Below are 24,324 nucleotides of genomic sequence, written 5' to 3'. Positions count from 1 at the left end.
CAGCTAGCAGCCCCCACCCCTGCACAATAGTGCCCCCTATCATCTGGAGCCCAGGCCCTTGAAGAACTTACTAATCTCAGCTGGTGTTGTTCTGAGACAAAATCATGTAGCTCAGGCTTGACTCCAGCTGGTTGTGTAGCTGTGGATAACTGTGATTTTCTGCCTCCACCCCTGACCACTGGGATTGCAGATAGGTATCACCATACCTAGTTTATGTGGTGTTGGAAATGGAAGCCAGAGCTTCAGACACTTAATCAACTGAGCTCCATCCCCAGCTGAGTTATTCTTGGGGGAATCACATTAGGGAGGTGACCCAGAAGCAAAGCCTAAGCACCCTAGACAAACCAAATCCAGTACTCTTTGTAGGACAAAGTCTCTACACAAGCTTCTCCATAGAGCTGGAAGATATGGCTGTCCCATACGATGTTCAGATATCGATGCAAAAACTGAAGAAACAGGCTGAGCAAGGGAACACGGCAGGTCTAAAGGAATGCCACGAGAAGCTAGTGACTGCCACCAAACACAATGAGGCTCTAGTTACTGCCACAAAAGAAAAGGAAATCAATGAAATGCCTGGGAAAGGGATACAAAATAATGACCTCGGGGAAATGCAGTGGCATGAGAAAGAGCACAGATACGTAATGTGACCAACTCAGGAGAATAGTTTAGTGTCTGGGAGATGGTATGAGAAAGTCCGCAAAGAGGAAGTGGTCCTGAAGAAAGAACTCAACTGCCGTCTGTGCTTTGAAAGATTCCATCAATAAGATGAAGATGTGACTGAATCAATAGCAGACTCAATGTACCAGAACTAAGAAAGAGGAAAAAGGAATGACAGGACTTATGGGACCAAGTCAATGAGCAGAAATCTGCAATGTGGGCATTCTGGGAGGAGGAAAAGGCACAGAGAGGCTGTTTAATGTAACACCAGCTGACGCTCACCAGATCTTGGGAGAGATGTGGACTTCCAGATCCATGAAGTTCCAAAGTTGCTAAATAAGAGGCTGGGGATACAGCCATGCAGTCGAGAGTGCATACCGCTCTCCCAGAGGACCAGAGTTTGGTTTCCAGCACCCACGTCAGGTGCAGTACTTGCACTCATGTGCACAGACCTGCACAAAGACAGGCACACATGCGTGTAATTAAAATAATAAAATATGTATATTTTTGGGAGTGGGGCGATGGCCTGGAGGGTGAGAGCACTGGCTGCTCTTCCGGAGGGCTAGGGCCTGATTCCCACCACCAACACAGCAGCTTAGTAACTCCAGTCACAGAAGATCTGACATTTCTTCTAACCTCTGTGAGAATCAGGCATTCACATGGTGCATGGACATACATGCAAGCCAAAACCGGTGTACAGATGATAATGTGAAAGAAAACGTTTTTGAAGTCTCCAAATATGAGGTGGTTCCGTGAGTAAAGGTGCTTACAGCCCAGCCTGACAACCTGAGTTTGATTCCAGGACCCACACAGTGGAAGGAAAAGACTGACTTCTTTGCAAGTTGTCCTCTGACCACCACAGGAATGCTGTGGTGCTCTGACTCTCACAAACAAACAAACAAACAAACAAACAAACAAACAAACAAACTAATGAAATAAAAGTCTCCAAATAGACACAACCCCCCAAAAGTCCTTTCTGGGTTATTATAGCAAAGACTGTCAACAAGTCAGACAGAGCCAGATGTGGTGGTACATGCCTTTAATCCCAGCACTCAGAAGGCAGAGGTAGGTGGATTTCTGTGAATGTGAGGCCAACCTGGCCTACATATTTTATAGCTCTATTTCCTACCTGGTAAGACTCTGTCTCAAAAAAATCATATAAAGAATTCCATAAACAGTAGAAGAGAAGTATCAAGTATCATAGGAGGAAATCCCCTTAGACTAAATGTCGATTTTTTTTGCAGCTTGGAAGGGAATGGGATGACACGTTCAGAGCAGAAAAGAAGGCTACTCTTGGAGAGTCAGACTAATAACTGAGATGCATATGAACAGACTCGGTGAGGCCCAGCCTCAGCCATAGTCATCTGTGGCTTCTCTCAATGTTTGTATACAGGAATTTGTCTTCTTGAGACAGGGTCTCATGTAGCCCAGGTTGGCCTCAAACTCCTTGAATTATTGTTCCTCCTGCCTCCACCTCCAGAGTGCTGGCATTCTATGCCTGAGCCACTATGTCTGATTTTATGTGGTGCAAGGGATTGAATTCAGGGCTTCACACATGCCAGGCAAGCACTCTATGGACCGAGCTACACTCCCAGCCCCTTGGGAATGTGTTTTAATTTAATAAGGAGAACCCAGATGCGTCTCATTGTACAGGATGATTTTGTAGACGTGCTGGGGTAATTCTGTAGTACAATAAAAGGAAGGTCATGGAGCAGGGATTTGGCAATTAGGGATGTCGCTTCATCTGAGGGTCAGGGTCTCCATGTCCCAGTGGACACTAACTTATATATGATTACAATGAATATGTGTGTTGCACATGTTCAAGTGTGTGCATGCATGTACATGTACACCTGTTTGTGTACCCGTGCATGAGGAGGTATGAGGATGGTGTCTGGTGCCTTCTTCCATTGCTCTCCATCTTATTTGTTTGAGACAGGGTCTCTTGCTGGGACCCAGGGCTTCCCAACTAGCTGGCCAACAAGTCCCAGGGATCCTCCTATGTCCACCTACACAGCACTGGGATTATAGGTGAGCTATGCCCATCTTTTTTTTTTTTTTTTTTTTTTAAAGATTTATTTATTTATTACGTATACAGTGTTCTGTCTGCACATATCCCTGCAGGCCAGAAGAGGGCACCAGATCTCATTACAGATGGTTGTGAGCCACCATGTGGTTGCTGGGACTTGAACTTAGGACCTCTGGAAGAGCAGCCAGTGGTCCTAACCGCTGAGCCATCTCTCCGGCCCAAGCTATGCCCATCTTTTTATGCTGATGCTGGGGGCTGGAACTCAAGTCTGCATGCGTGCGCAGCAAGCATTTTGCCCACTTTCTTTGTTTTACAATTTTATTTATTTATTTTCATGTGTTCATGCATGCGCTTGCCTGAGTTCATGGGCATCACATGTGTGCCTGGTGTCCACAGAGGCCAAAAAAGGGTACAGGATTGTCTGGAACTGGAGTTGCAGGCAGTTGTGAGCTGCCATGTGGATGTTGGGAATTGAACCTGGGTCCTCTGGAAGAGCAGCCAGTGCTTTTTATCACTGAGCCATCTCTCCTTCTTGCCATTGGAAAAGGGCTACTGGGTGGTCAGGTAAGATGTATTTTAGAATTGTTTCTTGGGCATCCTAGTGTATGGGCAGTGGTGGCAAGGGAGTCCTTTCGTGAGCATGTGAGCATGCCCTGGTGCACTTGTGAGCACACAAGTAAGCTCCATTGTAAACTGGAATAGCTTGGCAGTCTGGTCTCTCTACTTCAGTCTCTTTTGGATTACATGGTTGAGTCAACTCTCCCTAAGTTTGGTCTGATGGAGAGCTATACTCTGGGCTGTCACTAACTCCTGGCTGTGGCATCCTCCTCAGTGGTGGACTAAGGTTAGCTATGAGAAAACACTTCCAAGACTGCCTCATTTTGTGCCGGTTGCAGAATCGAATGGCCTCTGCCTTCTCTTGGTCATCAGTGAGTATTGAGTGCCTCTGTATGTGCAAAGGATGCACCATGTTTAGAAAATATTGGAGAGACGTCAATCGTTTCCGTGTGAGTTCCCATGAACTCAATGCCATCCTCGTTAGAACTGGAAGAGAGTTTTATAGGCCTCAAGATGTTGACTGAAGTTCACTGGGAGGAAGGGTGGACTCCATGAGAGCATGCTTATATGAGTGTTGAATGATATCACAGCAAAACCCAATAATTTATATAATCAATATGCAGCAATAACTTTCACACACACACACACACACACACACACACACACATACACACACACACGTGCAAGTGTGTGTGTACAAACAAGACAAAGTAATGCAGAGTAAAGCATTGCATTTGGGTACTGGAGCCCATCATGGTGACACCCTCCAAATGGAGGTCATGGATGCTGTGGGGGAGAGAGTGATGTGGTATGAGGCCTTATCAGTGATGTACTGTAGTGGGACTTGCAAAAGGTGCTGGAACACAGTGACAAGGTATATGAGCAGCTGTCCTTATACCTTCAACTGAGAAATGTCGTTGAGCAACTCCAGGAAACTAAGCACTCGGAGTTATATATACAGGTGGATTTGGGCTGGCAATTCTGTGTTGACACAGTGGTCCCAGATACTTCACACATTTGTGTGGCCCGGGGATATGTTTTTTTCCTGGAGTTGATACTGGCTGAAGCTCTCAAGTTCACTGACTGGAAGAGTTCTTTCCTCACAGAACTCAGTGACGGCCCCACAGAGGACCCATGACTATGAAGGCCCATAGCCACATGATGCTAGAGAGACTTAGAGAACTACAAGGCCTGCAGAATTTCCCAGAGCCATCTCCCCACTGGCTGCTTCTCCCCGTCCTCCAGGACTGAAGAGCTGGAATGCCTTGGAATCACACAGCCCTTCTTTTTCCTCTAACTGTCACTGATTGACAAGTGCCCCAAAGCCCAGAGTCACTGGAAGACCCACCCACTCTGTAGAACCTCGAAAACACTCCAGAGGTCGTGCCCCTGACTTGGGTTTCTCACTTGACCTTACGCTTTGCTCTGTTTTGTCACCTTGTGACCCCTGACCCGCTCTCCTCACACTTTAATTCCTTTCCCTAGACATTTGTATCTGTATCCTTTCTATTACCATAAAGAATGGACTGATAAAAAAAATACCATGCATACAGAAGCAAAAATGACTAGTTGGGTCAAGAAAAACTTTGTAAGAGAACAACAGAGGAGTGTCCCTGGCCGGCCTTGTTGAAAAATGACAAGCTCCAGGTGCAGTGAGAGACCTTGTCTCAAAAAAATAAGGCGGAGAGTGATAAAGGAGGGTGTCCAATGTCATCCTCTGGTCTCTGGGTATGTATGCATGAATACACACACACACACACACACACACACACACACACACACACACACACACACCCCTGTACATTATTCGAAATGCCCAATCAATATACACAACGAGGCTCACATTTGCTAAGAATCAAGAATGCAAATTAAAAGTGACAGTGAAGTACCATTTTGAAAGTCATATTTGGTGATGACAGAAAGCTTGATAATATTCTGGGTGAAGGATGAAGAGAAATGATCATCACAGTGCGTGAGGCAGGTGATGATGGAGGCTTCTCTAGAAGAGGGATGGACAATAATATTTCTCAAAATACTTTCAAAAAGCGCACTCCAGGGCTGGGGAAATGGCTCAGTGGAGGAGATCCTTGCTGTATAAGTACAGGGTCTGAAGTTTAGTTCCCCAGCACCCACATAAGAAGCCAAGTGGGCGGTATGCACCTGTAACCTCAGTGCTGGGGGGTGGAGACAGGATGGTTCCTAAGGCTTGCTAGTCAGTCAGTCTAGCAGAATTGGTGAACTCCAGGGTCAGTGAGAGACTCTCAGAAGAATAAGGCAAGAGCTGGAAAGACAGATCCACCAAGCCTGCATAAGCCTGAAGACCTGTATTCGATTCCTGGAACCCATATAGAGGTGGAAGGAGAGAATCCACGCTTGAAAAACGTCCTCTGACTGTCATGTGCACGATGTGGTACATGCATGCATGTGCATGCTCACACACACAAACACTCACACACATTCACTAAATAAATATTGCAATAAAGTTTTCTAAAAGGGAAGAAGAGACACTGGGTCCCTCTCTTTTACTCCCTCTCTCCCTCACTCTGCAGAGGGAAGAGACCTGAAAGGATGCAATAGCAGACAGAAGATAGCTCTGTCTACCCACCAGGAACCCGTCTCATTGGAAACCAACCCTGGTAGCACCTTGACCTTGGATTCCAGTCTCCAGAACTGTGACAAAGTCAATTGCTAATGTTTGGGCAGCCCACTCGGTGATGTTTTGCTGAGGAATACAGCAATGCTCAGCCTTGCAACGCATCACATCTCCCTGACTACATGTGTTGATATGGAAACCGAGCGCTGAGCTGGTACCTGAGGACCAGAGCCCCGGAGAGTCCTCTGATTCACAACAGACTCTGGATGAGGGAGAAATGAATCTCTGTTTTTGAAGGCACATTTGTTGGCTTCCTCATCCTAGGGAAGTCTAGCCTAAGAGAGGTCAAACAGAACCAGGGCCCTAGAGTTCAATGTCACACTTAGCACACACAGGGTTGTAAGTGGGGAGGAAAGAACACAGGAATAAGGTCAGGACAGCAAACAGCAATATGCAGAAAGGTATCTTTTTGTACTTCTGTGTTGGAGTCCTTGGCTGATAGCTCAGTGGTTAGTGATGTCTTGTACTTCTGTAGCAGTCAGAGAAGGCTCGCACGTCTAGTGCTCTGTGTGAACCTGTGGCCCACTCGTAGAGGCAGGTGCTCAGAGGGAGCTGCACTTCAGAGGTGTTTCATGGTGGCTTCCTTTCTGTGCTGTGATAAAACCCTGATCATAATCAGCTTAGGGGAGGGAAGGGTTTATTTCAGCTTAGACTGCCAGGTCACAGTCCACACTAAGGGAAATCAGAGCAAGGACTCAAGGCAGGAACTTGAAACAGAAACTCATGGAGGTGCTGCTAACTTAACAAAGCTAACTGAGATCAAAATACATTGTACAACCACATGTACACACCTCTTCATGTATACATATGGGCCCAGTGCACACGCAATCACAGCCATATTCCTCATGGGCACGTCTCTTTGATGTTACATATCTATTTCAAAATGGTACACGCATGCACACATGCATGTTTGTTAATCTACGTGGCCCCATAATCCCACATGCACACAAATACTGCACATGAACACAGGTGTTGCACTACACACATGCAACCTCATGTGCACATGTGTATGGGAAAGCTAGTTGCTTCCTGCTGGCTTCTAGATCTAGATCAGTGGTTCTCAATCTTCCTAATGCTGCGACCCTTTAATACAGTTCCTCATGTTGTGGTGACCCTCAACCATAAAATTATTTTGTTGCTACTTCATAACTGTAATTTTACTACTGTTATGAATTGTAATGTAAATATCTGATACATAGGATATCAGATATGTGACTCCAAGGGGGTCACAACCCACAGGTTGAGAACCACTGGTTTAGATGTTTCTCTTGTAGATAGAGAGTTGCTGTAGAAATTTGCTTGTAGATAGAGAAGTTGCTGTTCTCTTCCCCACTCTCCTTTTTTCCCCTGCCTTTTGAGACAGCTCTGGGAAGGTTGGTGAGGGCTAACCTTGGCAGGATGAGTAGAGATCACTGTGGTCTTTCTGTCCTTCCCTGATCTTAGGTCTGTTAGCCTGGTGAACAAAGTCAGGCTCCCTGATGGAAGAAGAAGGAGAAGTAGGGAGGAAAGAAGGGAAGGGATGGAGGGAGGGAAGGCTTGGACTGGACCCTCCAGTTGCTTCTAGGGCTTCAATACTCTCCCGATGTTCTGCAGAACCAACAGAGCCTGAAAAGGTTCTGACATGGTGACTTCATCTGTACTGCTATAAACCCTTGGTGCCCAGGCAGCTCTTGGTGTGGAGCCAGGGGGATCGGTGGTCAAGTGCAATCCTCTCTCTGGCCTCCCATTCATTCCCTGTCAGTCAGTGAGCTCCCTCTCAGCTCGGATGCCCCCAGTGAAATGAGACAAGCAAATCTGGATGATCCCATGTATTTAGGAGAATATAAGCTTTGAGGTGAGAGAGAAAGCTGAGTTCTAATTCCACCTTGGCTACTTACTAGCTATCTTTAGGTAAATACCCTAAGGTTTCTGACCCTGAGTTTCTGCGCTTATTACTGGGAGTGACCTTGCCTACCATGGGGTTTGCTGGGAGTCTAAATGAGATAACAGAGGCAGAGTGCTCTGCTCACTGCCTAACACACAGCAGCATCTCGAGGGCTCTCGTGAACAAGCTGCCACTCTTGCTGTTAACAGGAACTCAGGCTGGCTCTGCAAACATACCCTGAAAGGCTGGGAAGGACACGTGCATGGGGAAGTTTGGTAGGATCTAAGGCAGCGTTGCTCAACCTGTGAGTAGAGATCCCTTGGAGTGGGGGTTTGTTGAATTACCCTTTCACAGGGGTCGCCTAAGATCATTTGAAAACACAGATATTTACATTATGATTCTTATTTATTTATTTATTTATTTATTTATTTATTTATTTATTTATTTATTATGTATACAGCATGTATGCAGCAGGCCAGAAGAGGGCACCAGATCTCACTGTAGATGGTTGTGAGCCACCATGTGGTTGCTGGGAATTGAACTCAAGACCTCTGGAAGAACAGCCAGTGCTCTTAATCTCTGAGCAAGATTCCAGTTATGAAGTAGCAATGAAAATAATTTTGTGGTTGGGGGTCACCACAAGATGAGGAACTGTACTAAAGGGCCGCAGCGTTAGGAAGGTTAGGAACTGCTGCTTAAGGGAAGAGAGTCCAGGGAGAGAAACTTTGGCTGCCGCACAGAAATCCGCCTGGGTTTCTGGAACACTGTTTTGTGCCATGTGACCTTGCCTAAGCAGCCTCAGATTCACAGAGATCAGCTTGCCTCTGCCTCCCAAGTGCTGGGACTAAAGGTGTGCACTACCATGGTAGGCAATTTCTACAGTTTTTCTCTAGGTCTGAGATTTTAGATTTCTAAGTCATATACAAAGTAAATTAAGCATATACATATACAGGTATATATACAAATATATATATATATATATTTAGGAAGACAATGAAAACGTATCATAGTATTCTAGAGTGTGTGGGCTGGAAGGAGGAGGGTGCCTCTGTCTTGATTGAGAGACAGGCAGCAGGACCTGTGCCCTGTGGGTCATCCCAAGGGACATGTATTGCCAGTCCTTTCATTCTGCTCTGAATACTGACATTTCCTTGGACTCCGACCATGGGCTGTTCCCAGAGTCCTCATCTCCGGTTTTCCCCTTAGGTACCCTAAGGTTGGTGTGCTTTGTTGGGTTTCCATCTTGTATTTATGTCTGTCTGTCTGTCTATCTATCTATCTATCTATCTATCTATCTATCTATCTATCTATCTATCTATCTATTTATCTATCTATCTACCTATCTATTTATATTTGTGTGTCTGTGTTTGTGATTGTATCCTTTCTTACAGAGCTTGCTCATTTCCATAAGCAGGTGGTTCAGCCACTGATTTGTTTAAGTAATTAATCAGTCAACTAATATGCACATGTAGAGGCTGTAGGTTAAACTTAGATATTGCTCTTCAGGTGCAATCTACATCCCGCCCCCCACCCCTGCCCCAGGGCTCACTGAGTAGGCTCTGCTGGATGCCAGTGAGCTCCAGGGATTTGCTTGTCTCCACCTCCTCTGCACTGAGACACGTGTGCTGACATGCCCAGTTTTTAACGTAGACTTTGGGGGACTGAATTAAGGTCCTCATGTTTGTGTGGATAACACTTTTATCAACTGTGCCAGATTCTCCCTAGCTCAGTAGTCTTTTGAATGCACAGCGCACCTTCTTGACTCTGTCAAGACAAGTTTTCTCTGCAAGAGAGCTGACTTTGGTCCCTTCGCCCCATGAAGATTTTTGCAAGTCCACACCGGGAGGAACAGGTCCAGTGTTTGTAAATGTTGAGGACCAAGCAACAGCTGGGCTCGGTGAACAGTGCATCTGCTTTGACTTATTTATGTAACAAAAGGATTGAGTTTCTGCAGCTGCACTGCTGTGTTGGCTGCTGAGGTTGGTCACTTCCGGAAACAAGGATTCAGGCGGCCATGAACTTGCAGTACAGTCTGAGAGGGACGAGCAAACACTGGTGCAGCGGTAAGTGCGGCTGTGGGAACTGAAGAGCGCTGAGACTCCAATGAACGCTCCTTGAGGTGTTTGGCTGGCTTTGAATTTGCCATGTAGCATGAACTTCTGATCCTCTTGCCTCCATCTCCTGAGTTCTGGGATTAGAGGCATGAGGTAGCACACACAGTTTATGTGGTGCTGGTGGATCAAATCCAGGGAATCCTACAAGCTAGGTAGGCACCAAGCCAATTGAATTGTATCTTTGGCCCCACATACGAAATTCTGCTCCTGCAGACAGTCATGGTGTAATTGTAGGAAACAAAGACAGTGTTTCCTACTATCATTTTTGAGCATGCACATTTCAAATCAGTATCTTTGGGTTGCACTCGGTTGGAATGTTTGATTTTGCAAATTGCTGTTTAGACTGCTGACTTGAGTTTCATTAAAAAAAAAAATAACAGAATGTGCTTTGGTTTGGGATTAGGGCAGAATTTCCAACAATTTCTGAAAATGTCTTAAACACACACCTGCCATTTTTGTATTGTGTATTGATGTGATGTATATTGATGGCTTTTGGCACTGATGGTTCTGAATCAAAATATTGACCAACTCTGGAAAATGCTGACAGTGTCTTATATCCTACAGCGTCAAGTATCTGGTCAGGATTATATTTTAGGGGCTGGGGAAGAGTGATTCCTGTGCAAGCACAAGGACTTAAGTTCGAATCCCCAGCATTTAAATAAAAAGCTGAGCATGAAAGGCTGGTGTGGTGGTGTACGCTTTTAATCCCAACACTCAAAGGCAGAAACAGGCAGATCTCTATGAGTTCAAGGCCATCCTGGACTACATAGGAAGTTCCAGGCTAGCTAGAGATACACAGTAAGACCGTTTTTTTCTTTTTCTTTTCCTTCCTTCCTTCCTCCCTCCCTCCCTCCCTCCCTCCCTTCCTTCCTTCCTTCCTTCCTTCCTTCCTTCCTTCCTTCCTTCCTTCTTTGCTTCCTTCCTTCCTTCCTTCCTTCCTTCCTTCCTTCCTTCCTTCCTTCCTTCCTTCCTTTCTTTTTAAAGCTAAGCAAGACTAGGGGAGCATTTGCACCCCTAGCATTGAAGGGGTGAAGATATGAAGATTCCAGGAGTTTTCTGGCCAGCCAGCCTACCCCAACTCTTTGAGGCCAACTTCCTGTTCAGGGAGAGACCCTATCTCAAGGCAGCAAAGCAGAGAGAGATAGAAGGTACCCAGTGTTCTTTTCTGGTCTCTGCAGTTACATATTCATGATTTTGTCCACCCCCACACTCACATACTCACATGCACTACACACACACACACACACACACACACACACACACACACACACAAGCACACCCATATATAGGAATGCACACACACCAAGGCATACACACAGGCATACACACAGGCACACACACACACACACACACACACACACACACACACACACACACAGGCATAGGAGCACATACATACACAAAATTTTAATTCACTTATGTAAAAAAAAATAAGTGTATCTATTGCTTTAGTATAGACATTTGCTTTGTCTTTAATAAATGGTAAAATGACATGCATATTAAATAACTGTCTTAAGATGAGTTTCTGTATGATTATCAGTAAATATTTAATTTGTGTACTTATTTTATATACTTACATACTTGGGATCATGTAAAAATTTATTGGGCACGAAGGGGTTCTATGTAGAGATAATTTAAGTAGCTTTGGCAGAGAAGATGCAGAGGTGGGTGGCAGTGGACTGGGGACATGAGGTGGCAGCGTGTGTGTGTTGGGGGGAGCCGAATCTTACTCTACTCACAAATTGACTCCAGGCTGTTTTTTTGTTTTTTCCTACAAGCTAGATCATTCCCTCCATATGAGTACAATTGATTTATGTTTTGTTTTGAGGGACTAAGAAAAACCTTTAAACTATCATCTCACACATTTGGAATTCCTAATGTCATATCTCCTTTTCACAGAAACGTGAAAGATGGAACAATGCTGGCAGAATAAGATAAAAAAATTACCCATAAGTCTTTGAGTCAGAGATGATCGCTATTAACATTTGCCAATCTTTGCCTTGTGTTTTTCCCCTGAGAGCAACCGATTTATTTATTTAGAACTTTTTACTATAGAATTTTAAAGAACATAGTAAACAGAGAGCAAATAACACAGCTGGCCCAGAGCATCGTTTCAGCATCTATAACTGGCGTGTTCCTCCATTCTCTGGGTAAACTGGAAAGCCATCAGCAGGATTTCACTTTTATTGATTTATTTTTGAGACTGGGTCTTACTATGTGGCCCAGACTGGCCTTTAAGTCATTATTCCCCTGCCTCAGCTTCTTGACGATTATACAGCCTGCTGTCATTACAGGTGTGCACTTCCACAGCCAAGCATATTTTCTTTTAATGTTATTTGATGTGTGTGTGTGTGTGTGTGTGTGTGTGTGTGTGTGTGTGTGTGTGTGTGTGTATGTGTGTATGGATGTATATGTGTGTGTTTGTATGGATGCATATGTATGTATGTGTTTGTATGGTTGTATATATGTGTGTGTGTGTTTGTATTTGTATGGATGTGTATGTGTGTGTGTGTTTGTATGTATGTATATATATGTGTGTGTTTGTATGGATGTATATGTGTGTGTGTGTAGGCCAGAAGTTAACCCTGGGTGTTGTTTCTTAGGAGTCATCCATCTTATTCTTGAGACAGAGTCTTTCACAGGAACCCGGGGCTCCCCATGAGGCTAGTCTGACTGGCCAACCAGTTCCAGGGATCTGCCTGTCTCTACTCTCCCTGGCCAGTGCTGGGATTAGAAGTCCATGCCACAGCACCATCTTTTTTATAGGTGGATTCTGGGGATTAAACTCAGGTCTTCATGCTCCAGTGGCAAACACGTCACTGACAAATCCACCTCCTCAGCCTCGTTGTTTAATTTTTAAAACATTTTTTTTGTTGTTGTTTTGAGACAGGGTCTGGGTGGCCTGGAACTCACTCTACAGGCTAGGCTGGCCTCAGACTCATAGACATCCTCCTGCCTCTTCCTCCCGAGCCTGGGATTGTAGGCATGAACCAGCCTCCATTGTGTCATTTTCATACACACAGATATAATGGATTTTAATCATATTTCTCCCTTATTACACTATAATTTTGCTCTTGTGATTCTGGAGGTTTGTCCTGTGCTAACTTTATTAGTAGCTTAACCCTCTTCAGATGTTAAATGTTTACCCAAATCATCGAATTGGACAGAAAAAAACTATTTGAGCCTTCAAGAGACCCAACAAAAACACCAAATTCTGTGCCTTCTTAAGGGAACCTGGTGCAGCGAAGAAACATTCCCAGGGCAGAGACACCGACTCCAGAAACGATGGTCGCTATAACGTACTCACCATGGTTGTCTCAGCAATGGAGCCAAAGCTGTTGATGAAGATGTTGCAACTCACGTTCACAGGGGGACCTACCAATCAAGAGAGAGTTTCACTGAGTCTCAGGCTGTAGAGAAACTAACTTCAAGGATAGACCTCCCCACAGGGCCAAGGAGCCCCCTGCTTGTTATCCACCCACCCCTAAGTGTCTGGGACCTCCAGCTTGCATTTAGCATCTCTGCCAGACTAGACTCCCCAGCTTCCAGGTAACGGGCAGGTACACCTCACAGGAGGCTGAGCCAAGCTGTACATTCATTAACACAAGGTGATTCATCATCCTGCCATCTGGCTGAAATCCCTTCCCCAAGCCCCATCGGTGCCTTCTAATTTGTGTCTGAGATATATTTATGGCTACAACATTTGGAGGCCATCTCAGGAATTGCAAGGAACAGCAAGTTCTTTGCCTTGAACTTATGAACTGAGAATGAAGAGGTGATGATGGGAATTACCAGGCGAGGGATCTGGAGGGAGCCTGATGGACAGTCCACAAGCCTTTGTTAAATACTTTGTGGACAAGTATTTTTTTTCCAGCCTGCTATGTCCAGAAAAGAAGGGAATGAATGCCACTGCCTTGGTACTTGTTTCTGGGGGGTGACTCTTCCTGGTTGAAGCCGGGATCCTTCATTTCACACTGTGAATGGCAACAGTTACCAACCTCTGAGCTGCTTCAGTGAGACCTTGCCTGTCATGATCTCACCGTGTCCTCCCAACAGCTCTGTGAGAAGGCTGGTTGTCACCCACACTGTGCAGAGTAGGAAACTGAGGGTGAGAGGGGCCAAATTACTCGTCTATGGCCACACTGCTAGAGAATGGTGAAGTCAGGCTTCTAGTTCTGATTTGTCTAATTCTTAACAGCTATACCATGGGAAGCAAGTTGAGAGGGAGGAAGAAGCAGGGTCATGTAGCCAGGGGCAGAATCCAGAACCAGTGTGTGTGTGTGTGTGTGTGTGTGTGTGTGTGTGTGTGTGCGCGCGCGCGCGCGCGCGCGCGCGCGCGCGCGCACAGGTGGAGGTCAGATGATCACCTTGGTCATTATTCCTTAGGTGCCTCCCACCTTGTTTTTAGAGACATGGTCCCTCACTGTATTAGTTACTTTTCTGTTGCTTTCATAAAATACCATGATCAAAAACAATTTCTGGATGAAAGAGCTTGTTTGGGTTTATGGTTCCAGTCAGATAAGAGTCCATCATGGCAGAGGGGACATGGCATCAAGGGGCAAGCATGGCGGCATGGTAGCAGGAGCAGACTGCCAAGAGATTACAACCTCAAGCCTGAAGCAGAGAGAGAGAGAGGGGGCGGGACAGGGCAAGGCTATATGCTCTTAAAAGCTGTCTCCCAGTGCATATTTCCTTCAGCAAGGCTCAACCTCCTACACCTTCCCAAACAGTACCATCAACTGTGCTAAAGCCTATCGGGGGAACATTTCTCATTCAAAGCACCACCGTAGGCTAGGCTAGCTGGCCACCAAGCTCCAAGGACCCACCTGTCTCTACCTCCTAGCACTAGAATGATATGTCTGGTTTTTGCCTGGGTGCTGGGGATTGAACTTAGGTCCTCAGGCTTGCAAGGCAAGTGCTTTACAATTTAGTTTCCTGCCCAGATTTCCCCACCCCATTTATGACACAGGTCTTGTCTTGTAGCCCAGGCTGATATGGATCTACAGTGATTCTCTGCCTCAGCCTTCTGAGGGCTGGGATTTCCAGGCGTGTTCTATCAGGCCTGGCAGAGTCTAGAAGATTCAACAAGGAGTTTCCATATAAACAAGCGTGAAACGGCTAGAGAAAGGCATAGGACCATGAACAAGAGGGGTCAAAGGAGCAGAGTCCAGCTCAGAGAGGGTCTGAAGACTAAGACAGGAAGACCTGAGAGGGGAGCTGACCTTGGTCTGACCTTGAAGGTGCTTAGGACTTGGATAGGTCATAGACCTTCACTTGAAGGGTTATAATTATGAATGCTTCCAGGGCTTATCCCTTGTTGATCCCAAGAGGTGCTGAGACAGGAAGAGCATAATTGTCCTCATGTCTCAAAGTCACTTATCTGGGCTCACTAGGTGGAAGGCAGTAGAGCCACGACTTGAGCCCAAGTTTTCTGATTGTGGAAAGAAGAGAGTGGACAGCTTTATGTCCTCTGGTACCCAATCCATCATGTCCATCTTCAAAAGGTAACCTATAGCTTGCTCACAAACGTAGCTAAGATTCTCTTTCTCTCGGAAGGCTTGATGGATAGGAGGAAACTTTCTCTTGGGATGAGAATTCAGGTCTTCCCTCAAAGCAGTAAGTGTCAAACTCTGGGGTATACGTACAACCCCAGACTCTCCTGCTGTTGAGGCAAAGAACAGACTTCCATTTTCTGAATCTTAGTCCCCTCAACAGTTTGGAGGGAAGGCTAGATATTATTATTATTATTATTATTATTATTATTATTGCTCTTCATCATCATCATTGTCCTCTTCCTTCTTTTTCAGGAGCAAATTTATCAGAAGCTGGTCTATATAAATACTAAGGAAATCTTTATCTCAAATATCTATCTTCAAGAGCTCAGGGAGTATCAAGAGCTTTTAGGGATACAAGGGGTTATGGTAAGACAGTGGGTGGGAAATTCCAGGGGTAGGTGAAGTATTTCTCATTAAAGGGCCTCTCTCTTCCTCCTTTCCCCTGATACCCAGTGCTGAGGATGGAACTCAGGACCTAGCCCATGCTAGGCAAGAACTCTACCACTGAGCTGCTCTACCCTCCCACCCCCTATCCCCGCCCCCACTTCTTGAAAGTCGGTCTGCTTCTGGCCTCCTGAGACATCTGCATTTCCTTTTCAGATGAACCAAGTCATGAGAAGAAAAAAAAGGGGCGGGGCTTCCAGAGAACGTTACGGACAGCTAAAGATAAGGGAAAGGTGGCAGCGAAAGGGTCAGGGGACAGCCTGAGTGAGGCAGAAGCTGGCGAGGGAAGCTAGGTGGCCTGTCTTAGCTCTAATGGCATCCTCTCAGGGAAGCTAGCCTATAGTCTAGATTGCAGGCTAGTGGGGCTGGGGTCCTTTCCAGCACTTCATCAACTGCTTTCCAGACTTGTGTGTGGCTGAGGCTAAAACCTGAAAAATGTCAGTTGCAGAGCCCATGAGCTGTGGTGGCCTGTGCCTGTGATCTTGATGCCCAAGAGGCAGATATAGGGAGGCCAGAAGTTCGAGGTCAGCATGGGCTCCAGAGCGAGATTGCTATCTTAAAAAAAAACAAAACAAAAAAAAAACAAAAACCAAAAACCAAACGAAAACAGAACAAAAATTGCAGGGCCCTTGGCTCAGCCCTTAGCAGCGACTCTTAGCACAAGGCCTATTGTATAACAAGCCACCTGGGTGATTTGAATACATAGCTGGGTTTAGGGGTTGCTGGGAAGGATCACATCCCCCTTCAGAACCCAATGCCTTCATCGCTGGAAAACTCCGCATATTAAAAGTATTGTTTGCCTATGTTGGGCGGGAATTACTGCTTGTTAAGGTCACATAAACTGATGCTTATTTCCCTCATTCATTTAGCCCCAGATCCAGGTTTTTCTTTTTATTTAGCCTCATATCATTTAGATGCCCCAAAGAGTTACTGCCCATGCCTTGAGGTGATGCACCCAGGGCTGCGTGCATCCGGCACTGTGACTTCCATATAAATGAGATGCTGATGTATGAGTGTGAGAGGGCACCAGCCAAAAAAGACCCCATGGGGAGGTGCGATTCATGGGTATAAATCTGAAATTAAATTATCTTGAGAAAATTACAATCCGGTTGCCGTTGGCAGCAGGATAATGTATATATTTCATTAAATATTAAAGTTTAATTTTGCTTTTGTGTATGTGTTTGCATTGGGCTATGCCCCTGATCCTGGAAGCTGCTGCAGAATACAGAGCCTTAGCTGAGGCAAAGCCTCAGAGCTGGGAGGGCCTGGTCCTTCTCCTTGCATCCCTCTTTGGAGGCTAAGACAGGGGCTCAAGCCCAGGAAGGGATCTCTCAGGAGGAACATAGGTTGGATAAGTGGTCTTAGTGCTATTTACTTCCATACTAGAGTGTGAACTGACTTTGGGCTCTGCAGACCAAGCGTCTTGTAGCTCTTGGCCACCTCAGACTTCAGACTGGCCAGAAGCAGGTTGCTCGTGTTGTACAGGCAAGCTGCTGAGGGAAAAACTGCTGAGGTTTCAAACTGTGTGTGTGTGTGTGTGTGTGTGTGTGTGTGTGTGTGTGTGTGTGTGTGTGTATGAGTGTGTGTGTAGAGGGCTTTTAGAGTCTGGGCTGCATGGCCATTTTAGGAATGCTGAGGTTTTCCTGGGCTTTGGGGAGTCTTAAATCTTTGAGTCTGAAGTGGGATAAGGAGAGGAGACCAGGTACAGTAGGCTTCGCTTTCTGCTTTAATCTTAAGGGAGAGGAGCAAAGCCCTACTCCTAGCTCCTGGGAGGTGCACATGAGACAACCTTGCTTCTAGTCAGGCATAGGCTGAAGGGGAGCCCAGTGGGAAGTAGGAAGATGTCTAAGAGATTTTGTAGTTCTATAGATTTGGGACTCAAGTGTTCTAAGTAAGATTTTCAGAGAGGCACAAAGGTTTATGCTGTAATCTCAGTACTTAGGAGGCTGAGGCAGGAGGATCTTGACTTTGAGTTCATGTAGGTTATACAAGCTTATTGAGGGCCTTCTGTGTGTGAAGTATGGTGGCATGCACAAAGAATAGCCCTTGAACCTTGGAGGAACTCTTTGGAGCATCTGTATAGTATGAGGATAAATAAAAAGAAAAACCTGAATCTTGGCCTCAATGAAGGAGGAAAATAGGCCTCTGTTTAGGTGACCCTACCATTTGACAAAATGAATCCTGGAGAAACAAGACCGTGATATGGCGAAGTTCTGAAAGAGTCCACCAGGGGGCGTTGTGGACTGAATTCCTAAAAAAAGGCTAGCTAGGGGCAATTGGTGCACCCTGGTGGCTAAGGTCCGTTCCCTCCTCTGCCAGAATGTGTTTGGCTTAGCCAATGGTATTCTCAAGAGATGTTATTTAGTGTCAGTTTCGGCGACTTTGACATAGAACCTCAGACTTAAGTCCTGTCTTGGAGGACCTGACTAACCACACAGTTTTCACTCCTTCCTGGAAGCCCTGGGCAGGCACTGAGGAGGAGTGGACCTTGCAAGGGACTTGGGTTTTCTGTATTTTACTTATCCATTTACTTGGAGAAAGAGAATAGAGAAGGGGGAGGTAGAGGTTGGGTGTCTCTGACTATTGCTCGAAACCTTATCTTTTGAGACAGGGTCTCTCAGGGAACCTAGATCTCATTACCTGGGTGCTGGCTGGCCGGACATCTGCCTACGTCTGCTTGTCCAGTGTTAGTGTTGCAGCCAGTGTGGCCGTGCCTGGCTCTTACATCAGTGTCGGAGATCTGAACTGCAGGGACTTTTAACTCACTGAACCATCTCTCTAGCCCCCCAGTTTTCTATATTTTTCTTATCTTCACCACGTTCCACCCTTCTTGTAGCATATCTGCCTGTCACCTCTCCAGGTGTTTGAGATTTCAACTTGGCAAAGTACTCCAGCCAACTGGACTACCAAGTGTCCTGTCCCTAGGAGAACCAAGATGTGCTGGCTAGTTTTATGTCAACTTGACACGAGCTAGAGGCATTTGGTAACCTCAGTTGAGAAAATGCCCCTACCAGATTGGCCTGGGGTGTATTTTCCTGACTAGTCATTGAAGTAGGTGGGCCCAGCCCACTGTGGATGATACCACCCTTTGGAAGGCAGTCCTAGAGTATATAAGAGAGCAAACTGAGCGGGCCAGTAAGCAGCAGTCCTCCATGGCCTCTGCATCAGTTCCTGCCTCTAGGTTCCTTCCTGGAGTATCCACTCAGCTTCCCTCAGTGATGGACTGTGATGTGGAAGTGTAAGCTGAACCAAATTCCCTTTACCCTGCCAAGCAGTTTTTGGTTATAGTGTTTATCACAGCAATTGAAACCCCAAGAAGCAAGACTGTGCTAATGATAATGGAAGGGTGGTTGGGGGCCAGGGAAGGGGCCGTCAGGGAAATAAGGCTGGGAGGTAGGCCTGAGCACAGCCGCCCAAGCTTCTCCCAGATGGTTTTCTGTCTGCAGAGACTTGTGGACAGAGCAGTCAGAGAAGGGAGTGTGGGGAATGGGATGAGGGGTGTGTGGAGACAATATAGGTAGACATTAGATAACTGGTCCCAGCTGTCAAACACATCTTTGCTCTTGGACTTGAGCCACAGGAGTGACAAGGAGAAACACCCAGAAACAAGAATTGATCTCATGGCTGTCGGTTCTTGGAATAATATTTTTCCAGGGTGCTGTGTGGAAGATTGGGGTGCACAGAGTCCCAGGAGGCTCTTGAAGCCAGGTCTGCAAGATTCATGTCACTGAAGACATCATTCAAAGGCATCAGAGAACACAGAGCCTGATCTCCTTTTGTTATTGGCACTAAGGTTCCAATGGGACCATGAATGCAGAGAACTTTGTCCAACTGCCTGGACTAGCATGTGCAATTTGGCAGTGATGGACCCTGAACATGTTTTGTTTGAATTTGCATGATCCAGGAATTAGGAATTTCTTGTAGAGCTCAGTTTGGGGTCTTCTTGGACTATTGGCTCATCTGGCCACATGGGGCCCACATTCCCATAGGGGACCTACAGGCTGGGGGCAAGGGGAGTCATCTTCATTCACAGGAGCCTGTGGCTCTTTGTATCCACTGTCTCTACCTGGTGGTGTCTGACCTTTGTCTGGGAAGACTCATCCTGAATGTGGGCAGCCCCACGTCATGGGCTTCCATCCTGGACTGAACAAAGAGAAGCAAGGCGGATAAACCCCAGAGATCTCTGCTTCCAGATTCACCCTGTGACTGGGTCTTCACCACCAGATGGACTGTGTCCTCAGACTGTGAGCCCAAACGATCCCTCCTTCGCCAGGTGGCTTTTTGTCACAGCAAGGAGAAGAGAAATCAGGACTCCCCCAACTTCAGTGGGCATGTGAAAGGAATTTGATGAATTGTTTGTTAGTCCGTGGGAGCCTCCTGCAGGTGGGTTTGAGTAGGAGGGCCCCTTCTAGAACAAACAGAAGTGATGCTCCTTGGGTCAAGGCCAAGGTGGACCAGTTCCTCATCTGTGTCTCAAGACTCCTGGCAGAAGCCTAAAACCCCAAGCATCATGCCTCGTGACTGTACACGTAACCAAGCCTGCATTGCAGAAATGTGAAAACTGAGACCCAGACAAAGGGAGGCGCTTGTCCCAGCTCACAGAGGAAGCTCGTGCTCCAGCCAAAACTTGACCCACATTCCTTGTTTGACCGTCTATGACACTGGACATAGTGAAAAAGACCTAACTCACTTACTGACTCCCAGAAACCAGAGGTGCCATTGAGTCGAATTCTCTGAGGCTCTGTCTGGACTTGTTGGGGAAAGAGATTGCATCGATTAGCAATGTCTGCCTTGGGTGGAGAAGACAGTGTGTGTGGGAGGGTCACAGCATGTGTATATCATGGGAGAGCATTTCCTGTGAATACGAAAGAAGTGTTTCCCTACCTTTAAAGTTGGGCCTGATCCTGGCGTCATACCCAGAAGTCCTCCCCATGAGCTTATCCAGGAAGTCTGAGGGCGACATAGGCTTGGGGGCAGAGCGGGCAGCGTCAGCCTCCTTGGAAGCAGCAAGGCTAGGAAGAGAGAGAGAGAGAGAAGAAGCACAAGGTTGACGGTGGCTCTTCTCCATGCTCTGATCAGACCCTAGCCTTGTTCAGCCATGTAAAACCCCTGGAGTGCTCTGAGCTTGAGCGAGGTCTTTAAGGAGGAAGGCACAGGCCACACTGTTTACCCAGCTCCCGTGGAAGCCAGCATCTGACAGGTTGAGAGGTCTCCGACTCCTCCCAGCGTCTGAGATCATGAGTCATCACAGAGGCTGCTGGGTCTCCTCGGGAGAGGAGACTGAGGGGTTGGATCTGGGTCTCCCTTGAGGAGAAGAGTGAGGGGTCAGTCTGGCTGCCTCAGCTCTGCCTCGGGTACCCTGCCCTCTCACAAGTGCGTGGGCTATTGAAGGATCTCAGAGATAACCATTTCCTTTCAAGTTCTCTTCAGAATCAGCTATCGTAAAAATAAGTAAACAGATAAAAAGTTGCTACAGTCAAATGCATTTGGAAATACAAATTCAACCCCCTGACTTTTTGCAGGCTTATACACTTACGCACACGAATGCTTACATTACAAAATAAGCGTTTTAGAAATCCACCATTAGAAACTGGAGGTGGTGCATGCCTGTAACCTCAGCACTCTAGAGGCTTAGGCAAGAGGATTGCTGTAAGTTTGAAGCCATCTTGTGCTACCTAGCAAAAACTACCCTGCCCCCCCCACCAAAAAAAAAGAAAAAAAGTGACTTCCTTGAGAAGCCCACCTCCACGCTCACGGGTGTCCTTCTTCCTGAGCACTTCTCTTTTTCTTAACTCTGTGCTGAAAGTCTAGACCAAAATATCTTCAATAATTCACATCACTGCTAACAAAAAGTTGGGGGTGGGGTGGGCAAAGTTGAGGCAGGGTGGTGGAAGGTTCACCACGAGTTCCAGAGTTGATCAGTTAATCCTTGGTACCAGGAGTTGGGAGGTTAAAAACCAAGTGTCTGGTGAAACCAAGTGTCTGGTGATGTTCCAAGGTATTTCTGTCAGGCCTCTTTTCCCTAACAAGGCAGGTTAGTAATGTCTAAGCAAAGTCCCAAAGGTGCCCAGATCTCAGTGCGCGTCATAGTTGGAGCCATGAGGGTTGAAGAGCAACCACTTGGGTTGCTTTGGGTCCCTAAAAGACCTGAAGTCTGCAGCTATGCTTACATGGAGGGGTCCATATGCTGCCCTGGCAGAGGCTTGTGGGTCTTCAAAGATGGAGGAAACACAGAAGCAGGGTGAGGTGCGTGTGTGTGCATTAGCTATGTGTCCCCCAAGTATCCATCCTGAACTGGACTCATTCTCTGCTCGCCCTTCTTTCTTGAGTCTTTGTCTTCATTGCTGGGGACTGACCCCAGGGTCCTGCACACGTTGGGCGGGCATTCCACCACTGACCGCCTCATGCCTCACCCTCGCCCACCTCCTTCTCTGTTGGCGTTCCTGCTAATTGTCTAGTGATCTGCTGTAATGGCTGCTGCTGCTCAACTCTGTGCCTCACTGCGGCAGGGCACGTCCCTTTTCCTTCATGTCCTGCTGCAGCCCAAGTTTACCCTCCAAACTCCAGGCCACTGCTTTTTTCCTGACTCTACCACCATCTCTGCTTCCTAGGACTCCCAGTTGGGGTCTCCTGTGTCCGCATCTTCTTCTCTTCCTCACTCACCATGTCCTGTTAAGCTATGAGACAGCTGTGGTACGTTTATTTGCAGGGTTGTGTTTCCTGCCTCAGCTTCCTGTATGACGGGATCCCAGACATGCACAGTTACACTGACTTTAGAAGTTAAAATTACATTTATCTATCTATCTATCTATCATCTATCTATCTATCTATCTATCTATCTATCTATCTATCTATCTATCTATCTATCTGTCTGTCTGTCTGTCTGTCTGTCTGTCTGTCTGTCTGTCTATCTATCTGTCTATCTATCTATCTATTTAGTGTGTGTATGTGTATGTGCATATGCATGGTGATCCAAGGACAACTTGAAGAAATAATTCTTTTTCTGTCCATCTTGTGGGTCCTGGGGATCGAACTCAGGCAATCACACTTGATGACAAGAACCTTTACCCAGTGAGCCACCTGCTAGTCTCAACTGTTTGTTTTTGAAACTGTATCTGTTTATATCCAAGGGTAGGGATCACATAATATTCTTTTATTTATTCCCTATTTGTTCTCTAATCCCCCAGGTGTCTACCCTGACGTCTCAAACTTAATTGGTGCTCAGCAATTGCATGGTGACTGAATGATGATCGAGACACTCATTAATTAATCAAATATACCTGCTAATAGGAAGTGTTTGTAAATATTGGTACATGGGTTAACAATTTAAAAATGATTAGACTATTATACACAGTAATAAAAACACAGACACAGTCTGGTGTTTCTTAGGAGATTTTCAAGGTATGCTGGGATTTCCTGGACATCTTTGCTCAGGCTCTGAGAATGCTCTATTCAAGTCTCAAAGAGCTGTCCTGGACTGATGAAGGACGTTGTCATTGTTTGTATGTGGCTAGTGGTGCCGCTGGGGTTCTGTGATGGGATAGCCTTCTGCATGTGTTGATGGGGGTGCCATGTATCCCAAAGGAGGGTGCGTAACAGCTATGCACAGAGACTAGAGTGTGGATGTGGAGCAGATAGCATCACAGAGCTTGGTGTGTGCAAACATGAGGGTACCTGTATCCATGACAGGTTAGGGCCATCTGTAGTCACGTGGGGCGCAGTGTGTACAGAGACGGGTGAACGCTGACAACTGTTGATGCATGTGTTACACATGTTTGTTTTCCTATGCATTGTAATATATGATGTAGTAATGGCTTCCATACCTGCTGCCTGTGTCACCCCAGGAGGGAGAGGCAAGAACTGAGAGAGAGCGTGCGCGCGTGAGCCATGGAGGAATACTGCTTAGTGGCTTGCTCCCCATGGTTTGCTCAGTTTATTTTCTTATACACTCCAGGACCACCTGCCCGGGGATGGCACTGCCCATGGTGGGCTGGACCCTCCCATATCAATCATTAATCAAGAAAATGCTCCATAGGCTTGCTGACAGGCCAATTTGAGGGAGGCAATGCCTCAGTTGAGATTCTCTTTTATTGAGTGATTCTAGGTTGTGTCAAGTTGACCGTGAGACCTCACCAGGATAGGGACCGTATCGGCCAGGACAATGACAGCCACATGTCATAAAGGGGAGCACTTTGTGTACTGGTGCCTCTGCTGATTGCCATTGTTTACAGCCTGAGGTTGTCCTCGCTGACAGGGGAGAGCTGTGCAGGAAACGTTTTAGATACACTCAGACCTAGTGATGACTGACTGTCTCTGAGACGATGGGAGCATCTGAGAGAAAACTGATTCAATAATGACTCAAGCTGGCTATGGTGCTACACCCCTACAATCTCAGGGCTTGAGAGGCTGAGGCAGGGGGATTGTTACAAGTTTGAGTCCAGCTTGGCAGACAG

The 24,324-nt window shown here is 46.4% G+C and overlaps 1 protein-coding gene and 1 pseudogene across 2 annotated transcripts in view; one reads left to right on the top strand and one right to left on the bottom strand.

The window, feature by feature from the left end:
- The window catches only part of Glra1 (glycine receptor alpha 1), an 89,020-nt gene that overhangs the window by 33,794 nt on the left and 30,902 nt on the right, over positions 1–24,324 (bottom strand). For both annotated transcript variants that reach the window (XM_052757643.1, XM_052757644.1), the window contains exons 2-3: positions 20,756–20,883; positions 13,180–13,247 (exon numbers count right to left, since the gene is read on the bottom strand). In XM_052757643.1, the coding sequence (XP_052613603.1) occupies positions 13,180–13,247; positions 20,756–20,883 (196 nt within the window). The remainder of the gene's footprint in view (positions 1–13,179; positions 13,248–20,755; positions 20,884–24,324) is intronic.
- LOC128121441 (protein UXT-like) lies at positions 1,179–4,492 on the top strand (annotated as a pseudogene).

This window comes from Peromyscus californicus, unplaced genomic scaffold (genome assembly GCF_007827085.1).
Source record: "Peromyscus californicus insignis strain IS unplaced genomic scaffold, ASM782708v3 Scaffold_3__1_contigs__length_106647218, whole genome shotgun sequence".
NCBI classification, from domain to species: domain Eukaryota; kingdom Metazoa; phylum Chordata; class Mammalia; order Rodentia; family Cricetidae; genus Peromyscus; species Peromyscus californicus.
Note: the sequence above shows the minus strand (reverse complement) of the source record. Positions and strands in the feature narration are given on the sequence as shown.